General features: G+C 39.1%; 1 protein-coding gene across 4 annotated transcripts in view; it reads right to left on the bottom strand.

Moving 5' to 3' along the window:
• Positions 1 to 3,754: 3,754 nt before the first annotated feature.
• LOC121735233 (insulin receptor substrate 1) overlaps positions 3,755 to 25,086 on the bottom strand; it is a 35,518-nt gene continuing 14,186 nt past the window's right edge. Inside the window, exons 2-15 of one of the 4 annotated variants that reach the window (XM_042125981.1) lie at positions 22,778 to 22,961; positions 21,789 to 21,914; positions 18,742 to 18,887; positions 16,543 to 16,650; positions 12,610 to 12,915; positions 11,293 to 11,391; positions 10,859 to 10,958; positions 10,224 to 10,412; positions 9,216 to 9,372; positions 8,183 to 8,381; positions 7,589 to 7,815; positions 7,008 to 7,140; positions 5,235 to 5,359; positions 3,755 to 4,808 (exon numbers count right to left, since the gene is read on the bottom strand). In XM_042125981.1, coding sequence (XP_041981915.1) covers positions 5,235 to 5,359; positions 7,008 to 7,140; positions 7,589 to 7,815; positions 8,183 to 8,381; positions 9,216 to 9,372; positions 10,224 to 10,412; positions 10,859 to 10,958; positions 11,293 to 11,391; positions 12,610 to 12,915; positions 16,543 to 16,650; positions 18,742 to 18,887; positions 21,789 to 21,914; positions 22,778 to 22,961 — 2,099 coding nt within the window. In that variant the 3' untranslated portion in view covers positions 3,755 to 4,808. The remainder of the gene's footprint in view (positions 4,809 to 5,234; positions 5,360 to 7,007; positions 7,141 to 7,588; positions 7,816 to 8,182; positions 8,382 to 9,215; positions 9,373 to 10,223; positions 10,413 to 10,858; positions 10,959 to 11,292; positions 11,392 to 12,609; positions 12,916 to 16,542; positions 16,651 to 18,741; positions 18,888 to 21,788; positions 21,915 to 22,777; positions 22,962 to 25,086) is intronic. The other 3 variants (XM_042125982.1, XM_042125983.1, XM_042125984.1) reach the window with 3 other exon arrangements.

The following is a 25,086-nucleotide window of genomic DNA, read 5'->3' as shown; positions in this document are numbered from 1 at the left end:
GTAACTCCCATACTTCAACCGTTTGAATTTGGTTCCTTTTCGCACACTTAAATATGGCAATAGCAACGAAACACTCACGAAATAAAGCCGTTGACAGTAATTGTCACTTCTATATTTACACAAAATTGTGTCACATTTTGTAGACTCGTGGACAATTTTTTTGACACAGTTACTCTTCCTTAGTTTTTATTATTCGTAGTATACAAGTGTGTTCCGAACTAACGATATACCGGCCAGTGCGATTCGACGCGATTTGATTGGCTACGACGCGTCAGATGGCACTGGCCAGTAGGAACCCTAGCGTTCGCCGGGGCACCCCCTAATTTTAAAGCTATATATACAAGGGATGATCTACAATCCGATGACAATAAATTACGATACGCCCCCGAGACGGGCATAATAAATAACGTTTATATAAAAATTTGGTGTTAACTCAGTCAGGCATTATTATACAGGTCCCATTACGTTCGTTTCGAGCGCGGCAAGCACGTAACCTATGAGAAACTAAGCTATTAGGAAGTGAACACACGAGACTAGTGTAATCGCTTGTCGGAATGTTGCCATGTTACTGTGTGTAATAACCTTATATTATGTAATTGCACTTCATATGACGGCGGGTAAACTAACATCTATGGGTATCGGTGTACAGCTATGCAACGGCAAAACTCACAAATCGAGAAAAACTTTTGCCTAATTTAACATTAGAAAGACAGGCAGATTATCTAACAGTCTCTGTGGTGAAAAGAAAAAAAGTCGTCTCTCTACCACTTACTTTTTTACATTTTCACCGCAGACCAAAAGTTTGTCATGCTTTACTGCTGCAAAATTTAAATCAGAAATAATATTCTCATTACAACCAGAAAAACAGTACAAGCAATTAATCTTTGTTCTGATAAATAATAATGTTATTGCAATAATATTCCGTAATATTAGTTTATGGATATTATTATTAAACCTACGTCTGGTTACCTACATAATCTGAGCAAACTAAGAGTCAACTTAGTAAATGTAATAAAAGCCTTAGATTTAGACTTTCAAAGGTACGATTCGCATCCTTTACACGGGGGCCACACCATCGCGATTTCGATCCGTCAGTGTGCACCCAGCTTTACAGTTTTTGGACTAATAATTATGGAGTAACCTGTATAGAATTAACCAGTAATAACGGAGCAACGTGCGGGCAATATTTTTGGAATTTTTCACCATTTTTTAATATAAAATCTATATCGATAGTTTATATAAACCTCTTACGATATTTTCATTTTGTCTACTGGAAAATGAACTTTTAACGATGTACGACATATTATCAACAATATAATACCCACCTTTGTGTTTTAAAAAATAACAATATATTAAAAATTGTTTCTGTATAAAATAAAACCATCATCTGTTTTGAACACAATACGCGTACCTTCTGAGCTAGTGTTTTAGTCTGATAACAAACTGACTGAAAGTCAAATCAGATTCTATTTCCTGTTTTTTATATTTTTATTTTCTGTATTTTATTGCGAGTTAAAATTTAAATTAATCATCATAAGAATAAATCAACATAAAATAATATACAATAATAATTAGAAAAAAAGGGAATAACATATTTTAAAGCAACACAAAATTAAAGTAAAATATTTATAACATTTTCCGATAACACATCACAATATATTGTGACAAATAAGAAAAAAAACAAACTGATTTAAAATTTTTACAAATAATAATTGGACACAAAATATATTTTATTGTGGTGAATTCAGAATGAAACACAAGCTCAGATAATAAAATATTGCTACCTCTGACCATTCATGTGACAATTGTCTTAATAATTTAAGAAATTCAAAATGTTGAATTTCTTATTTATTTGTTGAACAAAGCGAACAAAAGATTTTTATTACTCTTAAGAGTTATCAGAACAGCTTATTACAGTTATATGGACGTTTTTTCTACACTCAAAATAATTTGTTAGATTAGATGTGATCTTACTATAAAATATGTACTTACTTCAGATTTTGTGAAATAGCTAACATGATCAGTAACACCGTCGAATAAAATCTTTCAATCTAAGCCGATCGACAGAAATATCTTCATCAGAAATAATTCAAATGGTGGGCATTTGTATTCTAAGTATACACAAAAAAGAGCACCCTTATAATAATGGACGCTGTTAAGCATTTGTAATTTCATAATTTGTATATCAATCCACAAAAAATTACGTTTTGAGTTATGAATGCAGTCGTGTTCTTCAGATCATTAAGCATAAGATTGCATTCATAATTCAACAAAAAAATGTGGTTTAATCCACAAATGCTTAACAGCGACCATATACACAAAACATGACTGCACAAGACAAGTGTTGCTGTGAGCTAGGATCTGAAATAAAGTCTCCTTTAATGAAATCAAGTAACTTCAATCAAGGATGATATAAATAAGGTTTAAACACTTACGGATTTTGTCGCGGAGCACTTTTATCCACCCGTAACCACGGCCGCTGTAAAGCAGCCGAAACGTCGGGATTAATAAAAGTGCTCCGCGACAAAAACCGTAAGTGTTTCAACCTTATAATATTATCATGAGTGATACTCGCGTAAACTTAAGAAATAATTATTCAATCAAGGAGTTTTTCCTGTGACTCGCAATTATTGGCCGGTATATTATGAATGGTCAGTAGGTATATAAACGTAAAATCGGTTCGCACTGGCACCACTAGAACACAATAGGTATAACTGAAACTACTTTAGGCCTCTCTCACAACCGAATTACACCACTGAGGCTCGGGGGTGGCAGAGATGTTTTCTCATTTTGGTGGTAGGTTAACGAAGATTATATTAACGAATAAACATATACAGGCTGCAAAAAACTAAGTGATAATACTTTAGGATCAGAAAGTGCCCCATATATTATAGAGTTCACTATGAAAATTGCAGCATTGAAGAGTACCTTTTTTAGATTTCGTATGGCCAATTTATGACGCTGCGGCGCGTGTGCATACAAATCACAAAAAAAAATTTGCTCTTTTATTGCTGATTTCACAGTAAACTCTATACAAGGAACCTTGTACAGTTATGGGTAACGCCTTTTTTCTCCTAGTTACCTTTTGATGTCTGGCAAAACACATACTACTAATAAGCAATATAATATTCTGTATTCTGTCCTAGTCTGTGAAGTGACTTTTCTAACTTATCAGACAACATTGTATAGCGGATAAATTACGTAAATATTTTTAGTAGTAATGGGAAACAGTTTTTTATCAGCGTGTTGGGTTTTTAGATCTCTTTTAATCAAGTGATGCTGTTGTTACTTGTTTTTTTACTACATTACACACGGATTTGACAATATACTTTTTATATATTTAAATTTTAAATAATCGTGCAGATTTTGTTTGTATATCTGAGCCACCCCCTGCCGAATAGTCTATATGTATCTACTATGTATGTCTATGCCGCCACCGCTACTGGCTTGTACTTATTGTATATTTTTTACTTTTTAAATGCATTTTTATAAAAACAAAACTTTAGTGTTCCTTAGCAAAAATCCCGAATAACAGTATGTAAGTATTGCTTGTGTTTCGAATTGTTAACTTTAGTATAGTAATCCTAATTCTAGTTTTTATTTGCTCATGTATTGATAACTTTCCTATCTCTTGTTTATTTAAAACGGTACGTTCAAAAATTAATTTGTTTAACTTCTAAGACACATTGTTTTTGATAAAAATTGCATATGCATAAGTTTATAATTTCGAAAATGTTTAACTGACATTTTTAGTATTTCAATGTATAATCAGAAGCAAGCTACTCAAAGTCTTACGGTGTAAGTTTTCGTCAAAATCCAGTAAGACACAAGATATAATATGCCACAATTTTTTAAATATATTATTGGCATAACAAACAATTTATATTTTATTGGCATACATTAAACAACAATCAATTTGTATAATACAATTAATCTGCAATTTCTTTTATTAGAGGCATTTTAGTATTTTAAAATGGCATATATATTATGTCTTACAAGATACATGACATTCAATGTGAGTGACCGACAGTCAGTTTAGCTGAATATAGAATTTGCAATATTAAAGCTTTGGATGCCCTTTCTTTCATACTCTGACGGCGCTTGGAAATTATGAAAATTTCATCGCATAAAATTAAGTACAATAATATAATATATATAATACATTGTCTTTTATATACCGAGTGGCCAAATTATATAAATCTGTTAACATAGCATTAATATATTTTGTACTTTAAACCATAATTTTAACAAAATAAAGTAGTTTTCAAAAGCCTTCCCATTTCCCAGTATTCTGCCAAATGTGGTATGTCTTGTCTTGTTTTATATCGAGTGACAGAGATAAAACTAGTATATAAGCTGTCTTACTACAATGAAACAGGCTAGATTAATAAAAGGTCTGGTAGGTAAATGAAATTTGGCCTAGCGTGTTTTTCATAATTTCCTATCGTCGTGATATCCTCTACATATAATTATATCAATGGCAGTAAGTTAAAGCGTTTCGCGCGTTCACACATATTTACAAATCATTTCAGCTGCATCGACGGGACTCTGAACTCTATCGTCTGACGATAGAGCCCATTTTCCCGAGACCCACTTTCGCGGGTAGTAAGAAAATTTTAAATCAGAATCGAAAGATATTTTCGTCCTAGCAAATGTCGAAGACTGTAAAATTTTATCGTACAATAGTACCGTTCGCTTTGGCTTTATAATCTAAACGGTGATTGTTTGACAATCTGTAATAAATAGAGCTAAATAAATAGCGTTCACTGCGCCGCCTGCGCCGCCGCCGCGTCGGCTCCTTATCTAATCTGAAATTAAACAGTGGTGTTTCATAACGAAAAAAACTATCGCCTCCGATTTTATTAGATGATATTCTACTTATATCTTTGAGTTCTTATCTTTGAGTTTTTTATTATTATATCATTAGATGTAGGTGCATGGACCAAACCGAGGTTGTTAAAAATATAAAATTAGTGGTTATTTCTAAGCGTAGGCCTTGCGGGAGTTTCTTACGCTGGCTTTTCTCATCAAGAGCTCTAATAGATGTACTGTATACGTTTTATTCAAATTCTTACTAATATTACAAATGCGAAAGAGTTCCATACGGGAGAGGAAATAGGATAGACGAAAACAAATTAGTTTCCGCGCGATTAACGAATTTAACCGCAACGGGGTTAATTAGCTTCGAAATAAAGCTAACGTGTCACTCTATAGACACCTGCAGGTCCACCCACCTAAGTTGCGTCCGTGCGTGCGCACACGCTGCGCACGAAGTCGATCTGCGTGTAGAGGTGCGGCTGCGTCGCCGCCGCCGCGCGCTGCGGTTGCAGGTCCAGGGCCGCATAGTGCAGCGCGCCCTCTGTAATTATATCATACAATATAGGGTTAATTCAGACCGCAATGCGACGCGTAGATGCTTTTCTAAAGTATGGATTTGACAGATTTTAATTGCGTGAGACGTCCTGCCAATTTGTCAAATCAATAGAAACTCAGAATTGCATCTACGCGTCGCGTTGTGGTCTGAATTGACCCTTAAGTACAAGCCAAATATTATACTTTCTGATAAAATGCAAAAATAATAATTTAATAAAGAATTATTATTTTTGTATTTTACCAAACTAGAGAAATACACTAGGCTTATTTTGGTCTAACGTTAACAAAATACAGCCATGAAGTGAGATCGTTAGACACTATGCTGTTAATCCGTCATTAAAGCATAATATTATTAAGGTCATATCAAAATAATAACTATAATAATATGTAACATAATATATTAGTAGCTCTTAATTACATCAAACGCATCCGTGGTCCAGTGGTTTAGAGCGTGGCTCTTGACTCGGAGGTCGTGGTTTCGATTCCCGCGTTGGAAGAATGTTATTTCCAAGTTTGGTTAGGACAATGCAAGCTGATCACCTGATTATCTGACAAGTAAGATGATCCATGCGTCGGATGGGCATGTAAAAAGTCGGTCCTGCGCCTGATCTCTCGCAGTCGTGTCGGTCGTCCGTCCCACTGGGTTATGAGAGTAAAGGAATAGAGAGTGCTCTTTTGTACTGCGCACACTTGGCACCACAGAAATAAATAAAGATAGAACGGCGAAGCGGGTGGAGTACGCGTGTTTCAATCTTGCACAAGTGTGCAAGATTCGTTGAACGTTCATTCAGTCAGCGCGCACGTCTCGACTTGATTACACCGGAGCGGTTGTGCAAAAATGCCTCATTGTGCAGTGTCTAATTGTAAAAACAGAAGTACGAAAGTGAATCGGTCAAAAGGAGGTATTTCTTTCCACGGGTAAGTTATTTGTTCTAACTAAAAGCAAAGCAATAATTGACACGAGCGATTCCTTAGCAACGCACGTGCGTCACCGTTCTATCTTAAGAGGATACCACAGCAGCTAGAGAAATGAAAAAAAAGTACGTGTAATATCTATAGTTGTCTCCCTTACCTCAAGCCTATACCGCAGAACGCGATAGAGACAACTGCAGAAAATCCAGAAAATCAACCATTCGTTGTCCCCTGATTCCTTCTCCAAAACTTAACCGATTTAAGTACTTTTTTCATTAAAGATTAAAAAAAGGCTTGAGCTGTGTTCCTATGTTTTGCTTTTTTTGTATAATCTATCCAAATCTGTTTTCTGGACGTTTGAACACAGTGGAAAATCTGGCCATTTTTTTGGGTTTTTGAACGTTCATATCTTATTTAATAATTAAATTATGAAAAAAAAGAAAACATAGGGACATTGTATTAGTGGCCGTAGATATTCAGGAAAAAAATTATAACTCTACTAGCATTATCCAGGGAGGAAACAGGGGACAGCGTTTGTATGGAAAAAATGGCGGTGTGGAATCCTCTTAATATATTTCTGTGCTTGGCACTATAAAATTAATCCTGCGTAGCTGGCCTGCTTTCAGTGAAACCAGCCACCGTCACCGAAACCGTTGTAGAAGTTATATTATTAATTTTACGTATGCAATGACTATTGATAATATATAATAATAATGTCGTACCTTTGGCATCTTCAGGTGAAGCGGGCGTGGGCGTGGCGGGCGCGGTGGGCGTGGCGGGCACGGAGGGCGGCGGCGGCCGCACCAGCGTCACGTACTGCGGCGAACCCGCTATCGGCTCGGGGCTGCGCCGCTCCTGGACAAATAAACATAGTTTCGTCGCACGGCATGTCAAGGCAAGAGGATAGTCACCTCAAAACCCAATTAATGTAAGTATACAGTAGGTCTACTACGAAACCGTTTTGAGACTCAAACAATCGAACGAGAATGCCGCGTCCTGCTCTAACAACGTCATTTCACGTTTGTTAGAGTAGGACGCGGCGTTCTCGGTCGATTGTTTGAGTTAAAAACGATTTCGCGGTGCGGCCCCAGTTTGTAAAATGTTAATTAATTCTTCGTTTAAAGAATAAGCATCAAAAACTGTTCTAAGTTCATTTTTTTACGATGGCGGCACTTGCAATCGAAATATAACAATTAAAAGATATTCTAAGTACACACATAACCCGGTGAGTTTGAGACGTAATTTTTCTTGCCCAAATTTATAAAGACAATATCATTACAATTTATTTTTACACCATACACACCTGCAACTCACGCACAGTAGTGAGGGGCGGCGACGGGGGGAGGGGCGACGACCGCTCGGGCGGCGACTCGGGCGACTCTATCGACATGTGGAAGATGGTCTGCGAGCCGAGCGGCGCGCGCTGCGGCGGCGACTGCGGCGCGGGCGGCGCGGACCGCGGCGCGCCGATGGCTATGGGACGCGTCGCCGCTCGCCCGTAAGACATCTCCACGTAGCCGTCCGGCGTCGCTGTGAACGAAATTAATTTTGTAGATACTTGCGATTTATTTCAAATATAAAGTTCATATAAAAATACACAAATATACACACCCTCTAACTATTAAAGATGTTTGCGAAGCGCTTTGTCGTACATTCAAGATCTTAATAATATAATAACTACAGCACCGACTAGGGAAATTTTCTTACTAATAAAGTTATTAACGTAGAGCATTTCATGTCTAATATGTAATTTTTTTTTGCTAAAGACAAGCAGACTTTGTAAGTAAATTGCTGGGTAAAGCTTTTATTAGCACGGACGTTTATGTGTTTGTGGTGTGGTATATATTTTAATGACATTTTGCATTATTTGTCGCAAACCACAACACCTAAAGCCTACCTATGGGCGTGGATGCTGCGGGCACGGAGGCGGGCGCGGGGGCGGCGACGGGCGTGTGTGCGAGCGCGGCGGGCGGCAGGTCACCGGGCATCATCTCGACGTAGCCGGCGTTGCGCGGCGACATGTCCACGTACTCGTCCACGTTGGGACGCCGTGGCACCGCGAACCCGGCCGTAGGCGGCGTGCGTGCCACTATCACCTAAGAAAATGTTTTTTTTTTAATTCCTTATCGAAGAACGTAATAATATGTACACCCGCACTTGAACGTGTTTGACATTAACTACCAAATATATTCAATTATAAACTATACTCCACTCGGGCTAACTTGTCGCTAGCGGTCATTGACTCCCTGTCAAAAACTTGTCATTTTCCATATAAACCGCGATTGACAATGAAGTGTCAGATACTGTCAATCGTGGTTTTATATGGAAAACTAGCTTTGCCCGCGGCTTCGCTCGCGTTAAGAAGTATTATTATATACAAACTTTCATCCCCTATTTGATCCCTTGAGGTTGGAATTTATCCAAATCCTTCTTAGCGGATGCCTACGTCATGACATCTACCTGCATGCCAAATTTCAGCCCGATCCGTCCAGTGGTTTGGGCTGTGCGTTGATAGATCACTATGTCAATCAGTCAGTCACCTTTGAGTTTTATATGTATATATAGATGAAGATGATAGATGACAAGTTTTTTACAGGGAGTCAATAACCGCTAGCGACAAGTTAGCCCGAGTGGAGTATAGTAGGCAATATTGTAGATTTGATGTTCAAAAATATTATTCCTTAATACCAATTTTGAATATAAGAGAATTTATTCGTAGAATATCCAGTCGTAGACACACGATCTGAAATGCCAAGGCAATTAGGTGTGTGATCCATTAAAATAGATGCTTGATAGACATTTTACTAGAAGGCATGTTTATACAGCGTGAATAATTTTACTAGTATAGTAACATTTTTGATTTCAGTGATTTTTTTCATTTACCTTTTTAATTTTAAAATAATACACGTTTAAACATGATTATAGTGTACCTTAGTGGCGGGCGAGCTGGGCGAGAAGTCTAGCTCCATGAGGTCGTCGGCGGAGGGACGCGCATGCGGCGCGGGGCGGGGGGCGGGACGACCGCGCGCGCCCGCCGAGTACGCGCGCAGACGTGGCTCCGGACGACCGGGGGGGCGGGAACCCACGCTGTGGGTAAGTGTTTAAATTAGTCCCAATAAATGTGCAGCCGTATAATATTATAATTTATAGTGCTTGACATTGAGATGAATGAATATTGAATATACAGTGTGCAATTACACCTACCTGCCAATTTTTTTCCAGGGCTTAGGTATCATTAGAAGAGTCCATTTAACAAAAAAAAAATGGGTATTTTTTTTTAGATGACATATTTTATTCCATTTAAAATCGTTGCAGAACGGTCACTTTGCGGCGGTGAGTATGAGCGGGGGGATGGCGCGCGCGGGGTCACGTCACGTACGGACGACGCGCCGCGCCGTGTCGAATTAATGAATTGTGGTGTTTTTTAGGATAACTTTCGGAAGCTATTTCTCCAATTTTAGTACTGAGTGATTATAAAAGAAAAAATACGTGTACTTATTATTATTTTTAACAAGTATCAATATATAATTAAAATTTTGCCGGAAGGTTTAATTGCACCCTGTATAATGGAATAGGAGGTGAACCCGTATGTTACTTGGTAGGATATCTATCTCGAGTCAATATCAATCGTGGTCTGTCGGCTTAGCTTGAAGTAAACCAACAAAATTCTTAGCTCCACCTTGAACAATCAACAAGTCAATTTCTCTGTAGGAATTTTGTTTTTGCCCCAAATACATTTATTAAACTTTTCGGGGGAAAGCGATCCTACCCAAAAGTCTCTATTGCACTCAAGACAATTATGGTATCAAATACACTCTACCGCACTCAAGATATATGGTAAAAGGGCGCAGCCTTAACCCAATAAAACCTCAGCGGTGCTCCACTCTTCGCCTCGGGGCGCACGCAGTACGCACTGCGACTCCGCCTCCTCACAGTACCTGTACGCCCGTGCGGCGCGGGGCTCGGCGATGTGCGCGGTGGCGGGCTCGAGCGTGTACTCGGCGAAGCGCGGGTCGGTGGAGGGCGTGCCCGAGCACACGGAGCCGCACGAGCCCGCCGCCATCGGCATGTACCCGTCCGTCGAGTCCGCGCCCACAGACGCCACGGAACCGCCGCGCGTCCGCATACTGAAACCACACACATATTAAATATTAAAAGTTAAAAAGCACAAAGGACTTGAAATAATAGACAAAAATAAGTAATTCACCAAATTGGTTCTCATTAAGCATATAAAAGCAACATTGATTTTCAGTGAGCACCAAAGTAAATAAACGTTACTGACACAATCTACACAATTGTGACACGGGACACAGTGACACAATCTGTATAGCGCTGCAATGTAGCGTACATTGCAGCGCTATACAGATTGTGTCACTTTAATAACATTGACAGCATCATCCAAAACAAAAAAAAAACATACAACTGTAGTAGCTGTTTTCTCATAAGTCATAACATAACCAGCGGTAGTACTGATTTGGACAAAAATCAACAAGATACTTGTATGCAAACCAGTCTTTTGACACTGAACGCATATCCCGCATCACACTATTCTCATTGGGCGAAATGAACTGACCTGGTGAAGTCTCTAATATCGGTGTCGGGCTCCTCGGGTATGCGCGGCGTGCGACACCAGTCCGTCACGAAGTCGATCTCCTCGCACGACGACTCCGTCACTGCAATGACACAAAACGTTAAAAGTACGTAAGTCGGATAAAATGAAATATTTATTTTTAAAATATAAAAAATGATTTTGGAAGCCGAAACTAGTCTGTGGCCGGTGTTGTTTTTAGCGGACGCCGCCACATCATATATTGTGTTGGGACGATATTAATATATTTAAGTCTTTCTCTAAAGTCTAACCCATGCACTATCGGGTTATACTGATTATCGCAAGAAAAAACAAACTTTCAGCCAAGGCTTTTAGCACATTTAGCATTACGAATTTTCTGCTTACGTATAGACAAGTTAAAAAAAATTGTTTATTCAGAACATAATGTTTATAATTACCATCAGCCCGCTCGTTCAGTCTCGTCGCCTGCGGCCGCTCCGGCTCGTACGAACTGACGCGCGACGGCATCGTATCGCAGCGGTTCCTCGACGGCGCGTCTGTGGACAACAGGCGTAGTATGATAACCCAGTTACATAGTACACGATAATAGTACAGGAGATATATCTTGTTATCGCTTTCGTTCCTCATATGTATGAAAGAGAAGACAGGATGTTTCAACACGGGATTAGCAATCAGGTTGATGCAAATGGCGTTTATCTACATAGAGATAAACGCCACTGGCGCTAATCTGATTGTTAATGCCCTGTTAAAACATCATGCCTTCTCTTTTACTTACATGAAGAATGAGAGAGATAACATAATATTTAATGGAGGATATCTTTGACTGGAGCGAATGGACCTTAAGATGCTATTAGTATATGATAGAGGTGAGACCAGAGACAATCATATAATTTCAAAAAGTAGGAACAAGTTGAAGTATCTTACAATCACTACTCGTTAGAAAGAGAACGTAAGAGCAAAGTATGTCTTTTATATTTTATTATATTTAATGGACGCAACTACTACGTGTACGTACACGTATCTTTCTTAGTAGTCAATTTTACTAGCAAAAGCAGTACTCTTTCTGTATCCATAAAAGGCACTGAAATCAACATATTACTTTTTATATGCCAATACGCCATCTAACCAACACATAACATATTATTTATAGATTGTCCTCGTGGTCTCTGAATTATTTTATGGAGTTGTATTATTGTTCGCGTTAAAAGCGTTGTAAAGTATGCCAGTAGCACATAGAGCACGAAAGAGGGGTTATGTATTTCACGTTACCCATGAAATCGTCCTTGCACATTGGGATTTCTACAATAACAAAAAGGGGGAGGGGCTGAAAACAAGCAGAACATTCTAAAACTATGTGGGGTGTAAATAAATAAAACTGCAAACATAATAAAGCATAATTATAAAGCAGATCCATAAAAACACATGCGCATAAAAACATAAAAACAAACACAATTCAAACTTTTCCAAATGCTCATGAAACATGTGCCAGTAATTGTAAGAATTGCGCCAATTTGCCATAGCTTTGGGTATAAATATTATAGAATTAACGGTTAATTTCAATAACGCTAAAGTTCATTTGGATAACCAGAGGAACGTACGTACGTCCGTTGCACGCAAATTGCACACACATTGCACGCACAATGCACGCATATTGCACGCACTTTGCACGCACAATATACGCAAACTTGCGAGTTACTGGCACACTGGCATTAGTACGTAAGAGATGCGGGTTAGTCGAAGCGTCGTATACATACTCTTTGTATGCGCCGGCGAGAGTTTGGTAAACCTTGTGCCGGTACTCGCGCGGCGACACCACGGCTTCTTCGTCTCAACGCCCGTTCCATTGACGGTCTTGCACGACGAGTGCATAGCCGTTTTCTCCAGTATCGCTCGATCTAGCTCCTCCCCCGTTAGTGGCGCGGACCACGTCCGCCCGTGCGATATCTTCAGCGGCTCTTGAAACAGTGGACATCCGGTGGGCAGGGATACGGTGCGGTGGTGTTTAATGACCCTCGGCGGATGGTCGGGCTTGTCGGTTAGTGTGTTATATGACATGTCGGCTGCGGAACAACAATGAGAAGCGACACGTAAACATATGGCACCAAGCGACACCCGGTGCAAAGACGATAGCACCTCAAACGTGAAAGAAGTTTTGACGTGGTTTTAACAGAAAGTGTTATAATAGCACGGTTTTAATAGAGTATTTTGGAACCATGGCAACGTGACACTTTTTGCGTCCCGGGCTTATACTTTTTTGAGGGGCCATCGTCCGAATATTTTCATTGATGACATCGACAAAAAACATGGCAATTATTATCGCAATTTGATAGCTTAAACTCGAGAGAAGGAATAACGCCAGTAGTTTCGACGCTAAGCCAGCTGCTGCTTAGTAATGTAAGTGCCAGTGTATGCCACTTTTTTGTCAATGTATGGTGTATGTATGATGTATGATGCACACTCATAACCAGTACCATCACCATCATGCATGTCACTCTTACACGATATCAAAAGCCTCTCATACAAGGTCTTGTACAAGTAGTCTATGTAATTTTTTCTTATTTTTATATCTATTCTAATGGCAGAATTGACTGCCAATTTTGCAATAGGAAAGAATCGTATAAAGCTTACTTGAGCTAGCCTGGCGTTGTTAATCAGAACATAATGCCTCTCTCTTTTAAATAAAGAAAACCAGAGAGATGGCACGATATTCACAATTAACTTTACCATAGACTAGCGCAATTTGGTCTTATGATTATATTATTATTTTACTCTAAACCTTAAAATTATATCTTATTACACCTCTTAGTAAAAGTACACTGGCTGTGAAAAAGACAAAAAAACGTTTGTACACAGGAAATGTATTCTTTTTTTAAATAACAATCGCATCTGCCTTTAATATTAACATTAGTATTCATAAATATGTTAATCACCACATACATTATGTTAGCATAACTTCTCATGCGTTGTTATTATTAGATCACCAGCCTTTCATAGCAGAACATCAACCCCACATAGTATATTTCATCACAGGCAAAGGAAAGACTAATTTACGCATTCTCAAGATTCCACCCTTTTCATTTGAATTCCAACTTAAAATGATAATACAGAAACATTATATTGATACAAGTCACCGAACAAGAAGGAATTTTGAAGACCTAACGCTATTTGTCCCGTTCACTCGCACACGATCCTAACACTATCTCTTTTCCGCGCGACCATAATATAGCACTGTTTTGATACGCGAGTGAAAGAGACAAATAGTTATAAGTCACAAGACTTCTCACTGTTCTATGACCGACGTATATAATGAATAGATTATTTACAATGCAATGATAATACAAGATGATAGAGAGTCAAGCCAATGATAAATATTATGTATCCTTTTATTGATAAAACAAACATAACAAAATATTAAAAACTAGCAGTTCCGCGCGGCTTAGCCCGCGTAATTTAAGAATTTCACGCAACCGTAGATTTTTCCGAAAAAAATTGCCTATGTCCCTTCACGTGGTCTATTCTTCATGTTTGCCAAGTAACATAAAAATTTATCCATATATAATTTACCCCGTTTTTTCCACATTTTCCTCTATTTCTTCGCTCCTATAAGTTTTAGCGTGATAAAATATAGTCTACAGCTTTTCTCGATAAATGGGCTATCTAAAACTGAAAGAATTTTTCAAATCGGACCAGTAGTTCCTGATATTATCGCTTTCAAATAAGCCCTTTCATATAATTTCCCCCGTTTTTTCCACATTTTCCTCTATTTCTTCGCTATTATTAGTCTTAGCGTGATAAAATATAGCCTATAGCCTTCCTCGATAAATGGGCTATCTAACACTGAAAGAATTTTTCAAATCGGACCAGTGATTCCTGAGATTAGCGTGTTCAAACAAACAAACTAACAAACTCTTCCGCTTTATAATATTAGTATAGATTAACGTACATATTTTTGAGCAAAATTTAAGGAAAATAATCTAATCTAATTAACTTAATTATCTACATTAAGTAATTTTCCTTAATTGGTGCTTTCAGAAAACCACACACATAAACATAATAAGGAAACAATATAAACACTTGGTAATTTGAATATTTAACTTATTACATTACTGGGAATTTGCAAATATGGAAATTAAATGTAGGTAGCGTAAGCCACTTATATTTTATTGAAAAAAAAAACTTAACTATTATAAATTGTATAAAGGTCTAGAGACATTTTCGAATGTTCTATAAAGTTCCAAGGATACATAATATTGCATTCCATGATGATACACCGCCAGTGCCAGTACATTTGTAGCCGATACCGCCGAATACTGTGTCGATTGCATTATATAATTATATTATGATATAATTATAATGGTATATAATAATATGGTATGTATAATATGGTTGGTTGGTCGGGTTTTGAACGATTCAATAGATTATATTTTTAAATTGAGAGTCATGTATTGCAGTTTTTGTGTTTGACACATTGCAATCAATTATTTTTTGCTAGCGCCATCTTTTTTTGTAAACGGTAAGCTTTGTTACGTCGTATCACAGAGAAAAATATACGCTCCCATACATAAAAACCTCTGCAAATTCCTGTTTGTGAATTCAGGGAATGTCTTTAAAATTACATCATTATTATTAATAAGAAATAATATTTATAGTCAAATATTTAAAACAATTGAAAGCGGTCATTAAAAATCTAAAAATTCCGACTGCCTTTTGCTATAACCAGTGTCTCTATTTCAAACACAAATCTTACAACACCCTTTGAAGATAAAATCCATCAAGTCATTTAGGCTACAGCGTGCCAAACACAAATACTCTCACATACATACATACACAAATACTCTAAAAACACATAACCCACCTGGTGCACTCGGGTAAAAACATGATCTTGTGAATCGTTCAAAATCCTTTACCTTTAATTAAAGTTCATAATTTTCTATGTCAGCAACTTATCATGGTATCTCGTTTTACACTTAGCACATTATTACTTACTTACTTAGCACACCATTAATTTCATGCGTGCGTAAAAGAGATAGAGCTAGAGGTCAATGTCCGAATTTCTCTTCATCGAGAATGCGGCATTTATAAAGCCTTTAAGCCATTCCATATCGAGAAAGGGCGTATAGATTACATGCATTTAAGAAACATCCCTTAGAGCCTAGCGACACCGCAATCGACAGAGAACAGAGGGCGGTAGCGGCTAAAGTCTGGTCGCGAAGCATGTAGAAATTCGTACATTGACCTATCGCTACTTGTCTCTTGCACTTGTGCACGAACATAAACTGTCAACGACCTCTTAAAGGGAGATACCAATACATTCGTGTGAAAATGAAAGAGACAGGCAGCAAAAGGTCAATAAACGAATTATGCCCGATTCCTGAGAATTTCGACTGAAGTTCATTTGTTCACTAATGGCGAGACCGCACTAAAGCGACACATCTCGACCAAATATTCTTTGTTGTATGAAATCGTATTAGTGACGGCAATATGCGACACCGACGACGTCAGTTCTATTGAACGTGAAGTGTCGCGTCGCATCGATGCCGCGGAATGTCGTTTAGTGCGGTCTCACCTTTACGCTTTTGATTAACTAACGTCAACCAATCAACAACGCTAGCGAATAGATAAACTCCAGTCATCGAACTCCGAGAACCGTGCATCGTGCTCCGCGGACGCGCTATAGCGGTATTTACCGTGAGCCGGCGTGAGCGGCGCGACGGCCGCGGCCGAGTCGTCTATGGAGTACGTGGCGGATGCGCACACGCACTGCCTTATACACGACCCCACACAGAGGCCCTTGTCTGCAATAGATTGTAGCTCGTGTTACCGTCCGCTAGGGTCCAACTTCCTGTGGCCGACTCGTTCGTGTTGCAGTGAAATATCAAAGGACCGATGGTACACTCTGATTTGGAATATGAGTAAAATGAGAGTTGTATAAGTTCGCCATCTCTTTCTCTATTAGTTATGCCTCGTTCACACTGTTATTTCATTCTAGCAGCAAGTTAGTCTTCTCTTTTTTTTTTAAGTTTATAGACTTGCTACTAGACCAAAACACTAGCATCGTTTGAACGAGGCATAATGTTTGTCACTTTTTTTTATGAAATAAGGGGGCAAACGAGCAAACGGGTCACCTGATGGAAAGCAACTTCCGTCGCCCAGGGACACTCGCAGCATCAGAAGAGCTGCAGGTGCGTTACCGGCCTTCTAAAGGGTAATAGGGGAGGGTAGGGAAGGGAATAGTGGAGGGTACGGAAGGGAATAGGGGAGGGTACAGAAGGAAATAGGGGAGGGTAGGGAAAGGAAAAGGGTAGGGGATTGGGCCTCCGGTAAACTCACTTACTCGGCGAAACACAGCGGAAGCGCTGTTTCACGCTGGTTTTCTGTGAGGACGAGGTATTCCTCTGGTCGAGCCGGCCCATTCGTGCCGAAGCAAGGCTCTCCCACGTCACTTTAGTGCAACAGAGTATATGTGCAAAATGGGGTTACAACCTGTGCTGATGACAGTGATATTTCATTGCAACGATATGATAGTAACATGTTAGTGACATCACTACTGTTTGACACTTTTGATTTACTCATGCACCATCAGAGAAGTTAATTCACAGGCAGATGACGGACCTACGTAACTTGGTTGGGTAATGTCAAACCTTGCGGACAGATCACGACTGACGTTGATTTGACATAGCCCGACCGAGTAACGTAGGTCCAACATTTACCTGTGAATCAATTTCTCCGATATGTGATAACTGATAATACAACCAGGTCAAAATATCTTGAGAATTGCCTTGTTGATCAGGGCTATGTTATAGCAAACCAGCCGAGTCTGAAGATATTTGGATCCAGTTCTACAGTCGGTATCCTATACAAATAACCCTTTTCCTATACATTTTAGTATACACAAGACTACTTGCGTTAATCATGTGTAGTAACATCGTGCCCTCTCTTTCTCATAGATGAAGAACTTCAGAGAAAGCGATATATTGACGCGAGTTTCAGGGTTATTTGTAGGGACATACCGACTCTTTCCTCCTATTAACAAAAATATATACACCGCACTTACTCTAATCCATGTTGCTGTCACTGTCTATCAAATAGCATTCCTAACATGTCACACAGAGACAGCAATATGGATTAGCTTGGTCTAAATATGTTTATCAATAAGGGGGTATATTTAAACCAAAAGTGTCACTATATTAGCAAGCAACTAAACTACAAGGTAAAACTGTGCCTCTAACTACTAATGGGACTAACAAACAGGGTACAAATGTATATTATGAGTTCTAATCTACTGTGACATGGAGGGTAGTATGAAATTAAACTTGAATTATTCGCTTTATTGTTTGAGACTTATTTTATTCTCTAGCAAAATTTTATGTCCTTCCTCAATTACTTGCAGCTGTATATTTCAACATAAAATTGACCCAAAAACCCACACAAAATAATTACCTTCAAAAATTCACTTACTTTTGAAAGGCACTATATTCCACTTAAATAAACTTAGCCCAAATTCTAATTGCAAGTGCTATACTGTCCCTGAATACACTATAAAATATTGTAGATACTTTTAGCAGCACTCTGTATAACGCAAACTCCGTAACTGTAACACGCTGTATAGTCCAAACTGTGCAACGCCCTCTATACAGCGAGTTACATAAAATGATTTAGCATCTCTCTTTATAATATTTCGTACAGCATGTTTTTTTTTAAAATCGACACTTCGCATATTTTATACAGAATGATTTTTTTGAGATCACGCTCTACAACATTATATACAGCGTGTTTTGTTATATTTAAGATTCCCTAACATCAGCCTGTATAACTTATACAGCGTGTTACCCGATATCCAGACAGACACTTTCAGCAACACCCCGTATATTTAACCCCCCACTTACCGTTGTAGAGGCCCGCGCGACCGCGGCCGTCGGAGTAGGTCTGTCTGCGCGCCGGCAGAGGGTTAGAGCCCTCCAGGAGCGAAGTCCGGGGCACCACGATGTGGTCCTTCTCGTTCTCCGTCTCCTTCGCACAGTTGCGCATGGCGCTGGGGGGAGAGAGAGATAGATATAAAATGACATGAACGTAGATATGTGTTATAAATGGGATAGTTCTTGTAAAAATTTACATACCAGACTGTACTTGTACCAGTAAATCTGTATATGTAGAATTTAAAAGAACCACTTTTGTTTTAATTTTTTAAATGATTACAAATGCTTTTGGCTATGTTTTGTTAAAATTTAGTTTGTTATTATTTTTAGCAATATTCCGCGAAAACAACTTCCACCTTTAAGTAAATGAGTGAGTGTACGCATAGGCATGCGTACAGCACCTCCCTCCTCCCACACTGCCTATGCGTACACTCGCATGCAAGAACTTGCAAACATTACCACCACACAAGCAATAATGTTGGCAAATCCGTGCAAGGCCCCTCACCACCATGCAGGTTGAAAACCTCTGAGGTTTGGGAGGAGGGAGGTGCTGTACGCATGCCTATGCGTACACTCACTCATTTACTTAAAGGTGGAAGTTGTTTTCGCGGAATATTGCTAAAAATAATAACAAACTAAATTTAACCTATGGATTTCCGCAAAGTAACGCCTGATTCCATTCTTCTTCCAAAGAGTTTCTATATCTATCACTATAATCAAAACCATGTAAAATATTAAATAGAACGGAGTTTAACACATGTGAAAATAAAAGACCTACCCAAACTTGTTACCCGCACGCCACTTCTTTCTCAAATAACGCTCCAAACTAGATTGTAACATAGTTAAAACTTAAATCAATTTAACTAAGCTTTAATATAACCAAAAACTTATCAAAACACTGGTCAGACAGCTCCGACTACAACAAAACCTACTCGGTTACTGCACAAACAACGGCATTTTTGACCGATAGCTGTTATAAATTTATAACTTAAACTCAGTTTATCCTCATGATTATGGTAATTTGGACTGACAATATGTGAACATATTTTGAGTGGGTTTATCCCCCTATCACACCTCTGTGATACCATACCTACTAATATTATAAATACGAAAGTGTGTCTGTCCGTTACCTCTTGACGTCTAAACCGCTGAACCGATTTTGCTGAAATTTGGTATGGAAATACTTTGAGTCCCGGGAAAGGACATAGGATACTTTTAATCCCGGAAAAATGTGCGGTTGAAGCCGCTGAACCCATTTTGCTAAAATTTGGCATGGAGATACTTTGAGGCCCGGGAAGACTTTTTATCATGGAAAAATGTACGGTTCCCGGGCGAAAAACTAATTTTGGCTCAACGGAGTTGCGGGCGTCATTCATTTTAATACTAGAGATCGCCCAATGGTCGAAATTCGATCTTAGTTTCAACGACATTACCTATATTTTGTAAAAAACAAGACTTTATCTTAGCTGATCTCAGACTGGCCGTGTAAGCATTGTCTAACGGCCGTTCCCAATATTTGATCTATCTCTGGTTTTGCCCTACTAAAGATAGGAATAGCTCACAATTGACATAAAATATATGTCTCTAATGTCTAATATGAGCTATTCCTATCTCTAGTAGGGCAAAACCAGAGATAGATCAAATATTGGGAACGGCCGTAATAGTATTTTAGATTCAATAAAAAAACTATAATACATTTTCAATTTGTTGTCAACAGACTTCAACCATAAATAAAAGAGTATAATTCGTATGTATAGGCTTGTCACTCAAAAATCTGTCATTTCTCATGTGTGTGTGTTGTAGTGTGTGTAATGTTTTATTTGTTAAAAAAATGTGTGATAAAAGCATAATTTCAAAATAATATTAGTTCGATACACTCCTTCACCATATAAACTATAACTGTGCAAAATTTCATGCATTTCACGTTTCCCCATTATTCGTAAAAAGGGTTACAAAGTTTTTCGTTCGCGTATTAATATTATGATTCACGAGTGAGACCAGAAGGGCATCACTGTACGAATCTCCACGTGTTCCAAGATCTTTCCTTAGGCGATTTCTTTTTTCAAACAACTCCAAATCAATAATGAAAAACATCACGTTTTGCGGTCACGTTATTTGTTTAATTTTCCATCAAACAACGTGCTAGTCGTCGACGAATTTCCAACAAACAACGTGTTTCCAACTTGGAAACGCCTTTTTGGGAAGCCCCTCAAGGTAACTACAATGAAAGTCCTTTTTTGTAACCCCAGAAAATTTTAAACTTAAGTAAAAAGTCAAACTCTCTAAAGGTGGCTTTCCGGTCTTTGTCGCATGCCATCGCGACCGACAAAAGTTCAAACAAAATTTTATGACCTAGGTCCTAGGCTATTTCTTTTTCTACCGACATTGGCCTAGCGCCTGGCCGGCCCATGCCGCCGCTGCTTTGCATAAGTGTAGAGCAAAATGAAACCTATAGCCTGGATCATAAAGTGGCGTTTTGTTTAAAATTTTTTAGTCGCGGCGCTTGCAGCAAAGATCGGAAAGCCACCTTAACACTGGACCAGCAGGCTTAGCATGGTCACCATAGAAACGGTTTCTTTCTACGGAAGCATAGATAAATTGAAAAGATTGTCAAAAGACATCCGCCATTTTGTCACTGAAATCTGTCAGTATTTTTATTCTTTCCTATTTCTAATGTGGTTATACTAAGTTTGTGGATGTGGCTAACACTTTTAATACCTCCCACACCAGTTTCGGTGACAGTGGCCGGTTTCATCAAAACCAGGCCAGTTACGCATGAGTAATTTTATAGTACCCAAGTGTGTGCGCAGTACACAAGAGCACTCACTATTCCTTTACTCTCATAACCCAGTAGATTCTGAGAAACTGGAACTGCATCGTCCTTACCAAACTTGAAAATAACTTGTTTCCAACACGGGAATCGAACCCACGGCCTCCGAGAGTCAAGAGACTCTAGACGACTGGACCATGAGGCGTCATATCACATATGACTAACAATGATGATGATGCCAACTCACTGGTATATGGTGGAGTGCATGCTCTGGGCGATGTTGGAGTCGTCGGAGTGCATCCACAGCTCGCCAGCGCCGGTCACCGTCTGCCGACCCACCTCCATGTAGAAGAAGCACTCCGAGTCGCCGCATCTGCAACACAATGTGAGTGGTTATAGTTCTGTCCCTTTCTGTTGTTTACATGTTGCAAGAGACAAGAATAGATCTACAGTTACATCTTTCTGTGATTCTTTCAAGGCAAGGTCACAAGCAAAATACGAAAAAATATACTGGCAGAATTGATTTTTCAATCTGTCACTAATCACTACTCAATACTCACTTTGTCTCTTTATTATTAGAAATAATCCGTTTTATAGTGGCCATGCTGTGGTGGCCGGTAATATCATTGACCAAAATAGTAAACAAAGTTTTATTCCATTAGCAACAAGACATGTCGAAGGGACACGAAGGGACACAATACATAATTAGTGATCAGTGACTGGATCCCTCCACTGTTTTACCAGTGCAGCGTGCGTTAAGCTCTGTACCCTTGCATTAGGGCCCTTATCATGTTAAATTGAATGGCAAGAAATAACAACCAAGATCACCAGAACTTATTTTCCTTGATTAATTATTATTATTTGTTTATTTATTTTTTATGAAAGAAGGGGGCAAACGAGCAAACGGGTCATCTGATGGAAAGCAACTTCCGTCGCCCATGGACACTCGCAGCATCAGAAGAGCTGCAGGTGCGTTGCCGGCCTTTTAAGAGGGGATAGGGTAATAGGGGAGGGTAGGGATGGGAAGGGAAAGGAATAGGGGAGGATAGGAAAGGGAATTGGGCCTCCGGTAAACTCACTCACACAGCGAAACACAGCGCAAGCGCTGTTTCACGCCGGTTTTCTGTGAGAACGTGGTATTTCTCCGGGCGAGCCGGCCCATTCGTGCCAGAATCCTGAGTCCTGACAAACCCACTTAACCAGTAGATTCTCCGACCCTAACCAGGGTATACCAACCTGCGTATATTCTTCAGCGAGTACTGCACTCGCTCCGGTATGTCGAGGTCGCTGATGACGTGGTTGTGGCTCTTGATCTTGACCAGGGTTATGGTGCTGTCTGTGAGGCACAAGTTGTACAGCCCCTGGATGTTGCGGGTCGCTCCCAGACCCTTCTTCTGCACGTTCACTTGCCACACGTGCTCTGGAATGGGATTGGGCTTCTGTTATTTAGTGTTTTGTGGTAACCAGGGCCCTGATTCACGTAGGATTCGAAAACTTCACCGCGCTACATCCAATCAACGCTCGCCGCGCTAGGCATTGACAAATGATTCATGTAAAATTTACGAATCCGAGTCGAACGGAAATCGTGAATCAGTACGCGTAATTTTTGAAAAGAGTAATTTTCCATCTCTTTGGTAAAAGATGGCCCCGTGAGAGTTTCTTACGCCGGGTTAATTCCCGAAGCGGTAGTAGGCACCATAGTTTCGACGAGAATAATAATTATTTGAATAATCATTAGATATCTTTGAGTGCGAGTTATAACTTCAATTTAATAAATTACATTAGTAAAGTTAATATACCTAGCGGAATAGAGAAACAAAGGCCTGAGCAAGAGACGTGAGATGACGTGGGAGAGCCATGCTTCGGCACGAATGGGCCGGCTCGACGGGAGAAATACCACGTCCTCACAGAAAACCAAGAGGCCCAATCCCTGCCCTATTCCCTTCCCTAGCCTCCCTTATTCCGTTCCCTTTCCATCCCTACTCCCCTATTACCCTATTCCCTCTTAAAAGGCCGGCAACGCACCTGCAGCTCTCCTGATGCTGCGAGTGTCCATGGGCGACGGAAGTTGCTTTCCATCAGGTGACCCGTTTGCTCGTTTGCCCCCTTATTTCATAAAAAAAAAGAAAGATGTCACACTATCAGTAACACTGCGTGGTAAAAAGAGACGTGTGATGCATGACAGCAACACTCTTTTTTTGACGTTGTTGACAATTTAATCTCATAGAAATCATGTTCAATCATGTTTGTGTAAGTGTATACGTACACATATTTTTACACACAGATAAAACCAATTTCGGTTTCGTTTGACGGCTCGAGATTGTTGCTCTATTCCGCTAGGTATATTAGCCTTATGGTATAAACTCACTAGGCCGAAAAAACGCGGCCGAATTTCGGCATGATTACGCCTGCAATGTATTTAGACATAAACTCCATTCATTGTCAAACTTTCTATTGAATTAAATTTCTTTTATTAAATTAAAGTAAAGGTATCATTGAAAATCTATTTGCAGCCGTAAGATCTAGATTTCTAGAACATCCACGAGGCACATGCAGGCATTTTCCACTATTATTGTTTTCCGAATTAATATGCGTACGCGGTTTTAACATAACATATTTTTCTCCACTATTGTTAGTAATGTTTTTCAGTGAACAATGTATATTTTGTTTACTGTGTTATTTTTTTAGTCCACCCGTGTGACATAGTTCGTAGTTTGTATAGTTGCTCTATTAATAGTAAACAAACCTTGCCCAGTTTTCGTTAAAATCGAAAACAATTATCTAAGTAGATTGTTTTGTACACAGAGGGTGTGGTTTAGTTTATTTTTACATCGATTGTATTGATGAAAAAACACGATATTAATTACGGCGTCAATTACTTTCTGCCATGATGAATACCGTGGCAAGTACCTCACTTGCCACGGCAATTACAGATATGTAACACGATCTGTGAAAATTTCAGAAGTCTAGCTATTGCGGTTCTTGAGATACAGCCTGGAGACAGACAGACGGACAGACGAACTGACGGACAGACAACGAAGTCTTATATAGGGGACATAATAATATTATAAAACCTATACTTAAATAAAAAGTAAACCCAGTGTCCAAACGATGGAACGAGCTACAAAAATTCATATTTAATTTAAATATTATGTATTATTTACTGTTAATTATATATATTTATACATATATCGTAGTTTAAACCTCAAAACACTTTTTTTCAATTGTGTTTCTGCAAAACGTAGTGATTCTGATTCGCTTTGAAAAATATGTTTCTTTGAACATTCAGCAAAAACACAAAAATAAGTCACTATTATTTTTAAATTATTCTGTTTTACTGCACTAGTCATAATCTTAATCCTATCAACCAATCAAAACACTCCCGTCAGCATTGGCTCGGGAAATCCCCGTGTTCGTAGAAAGCGCACGTAATCGCTCGTAAATATAACGTAAACGTTTGCTTTACGAAAACATGACTTAAGACCATGTGGTAAGATTCGATATGCCTTAAGGTAAGTCAAGGCATTGTTATGCCTTGACTTACC

Source organism: Aricia agestis, chromosome 17 (assembly GCF_905147365.1).
Source record: "Aricia agestis chromosome 17, ilAriAges1.1, whole genome shotgun sequence".
Taxonomy (NCBI): Eukaryota; Metazoa; Arthropoda; class Insecta; order Lepidoptera; family Lycaenidae; genus Aricia; species Aricia agestis.
This window is presented reverse-complemented; position numbering and strand designations above follow the sequence as displayed.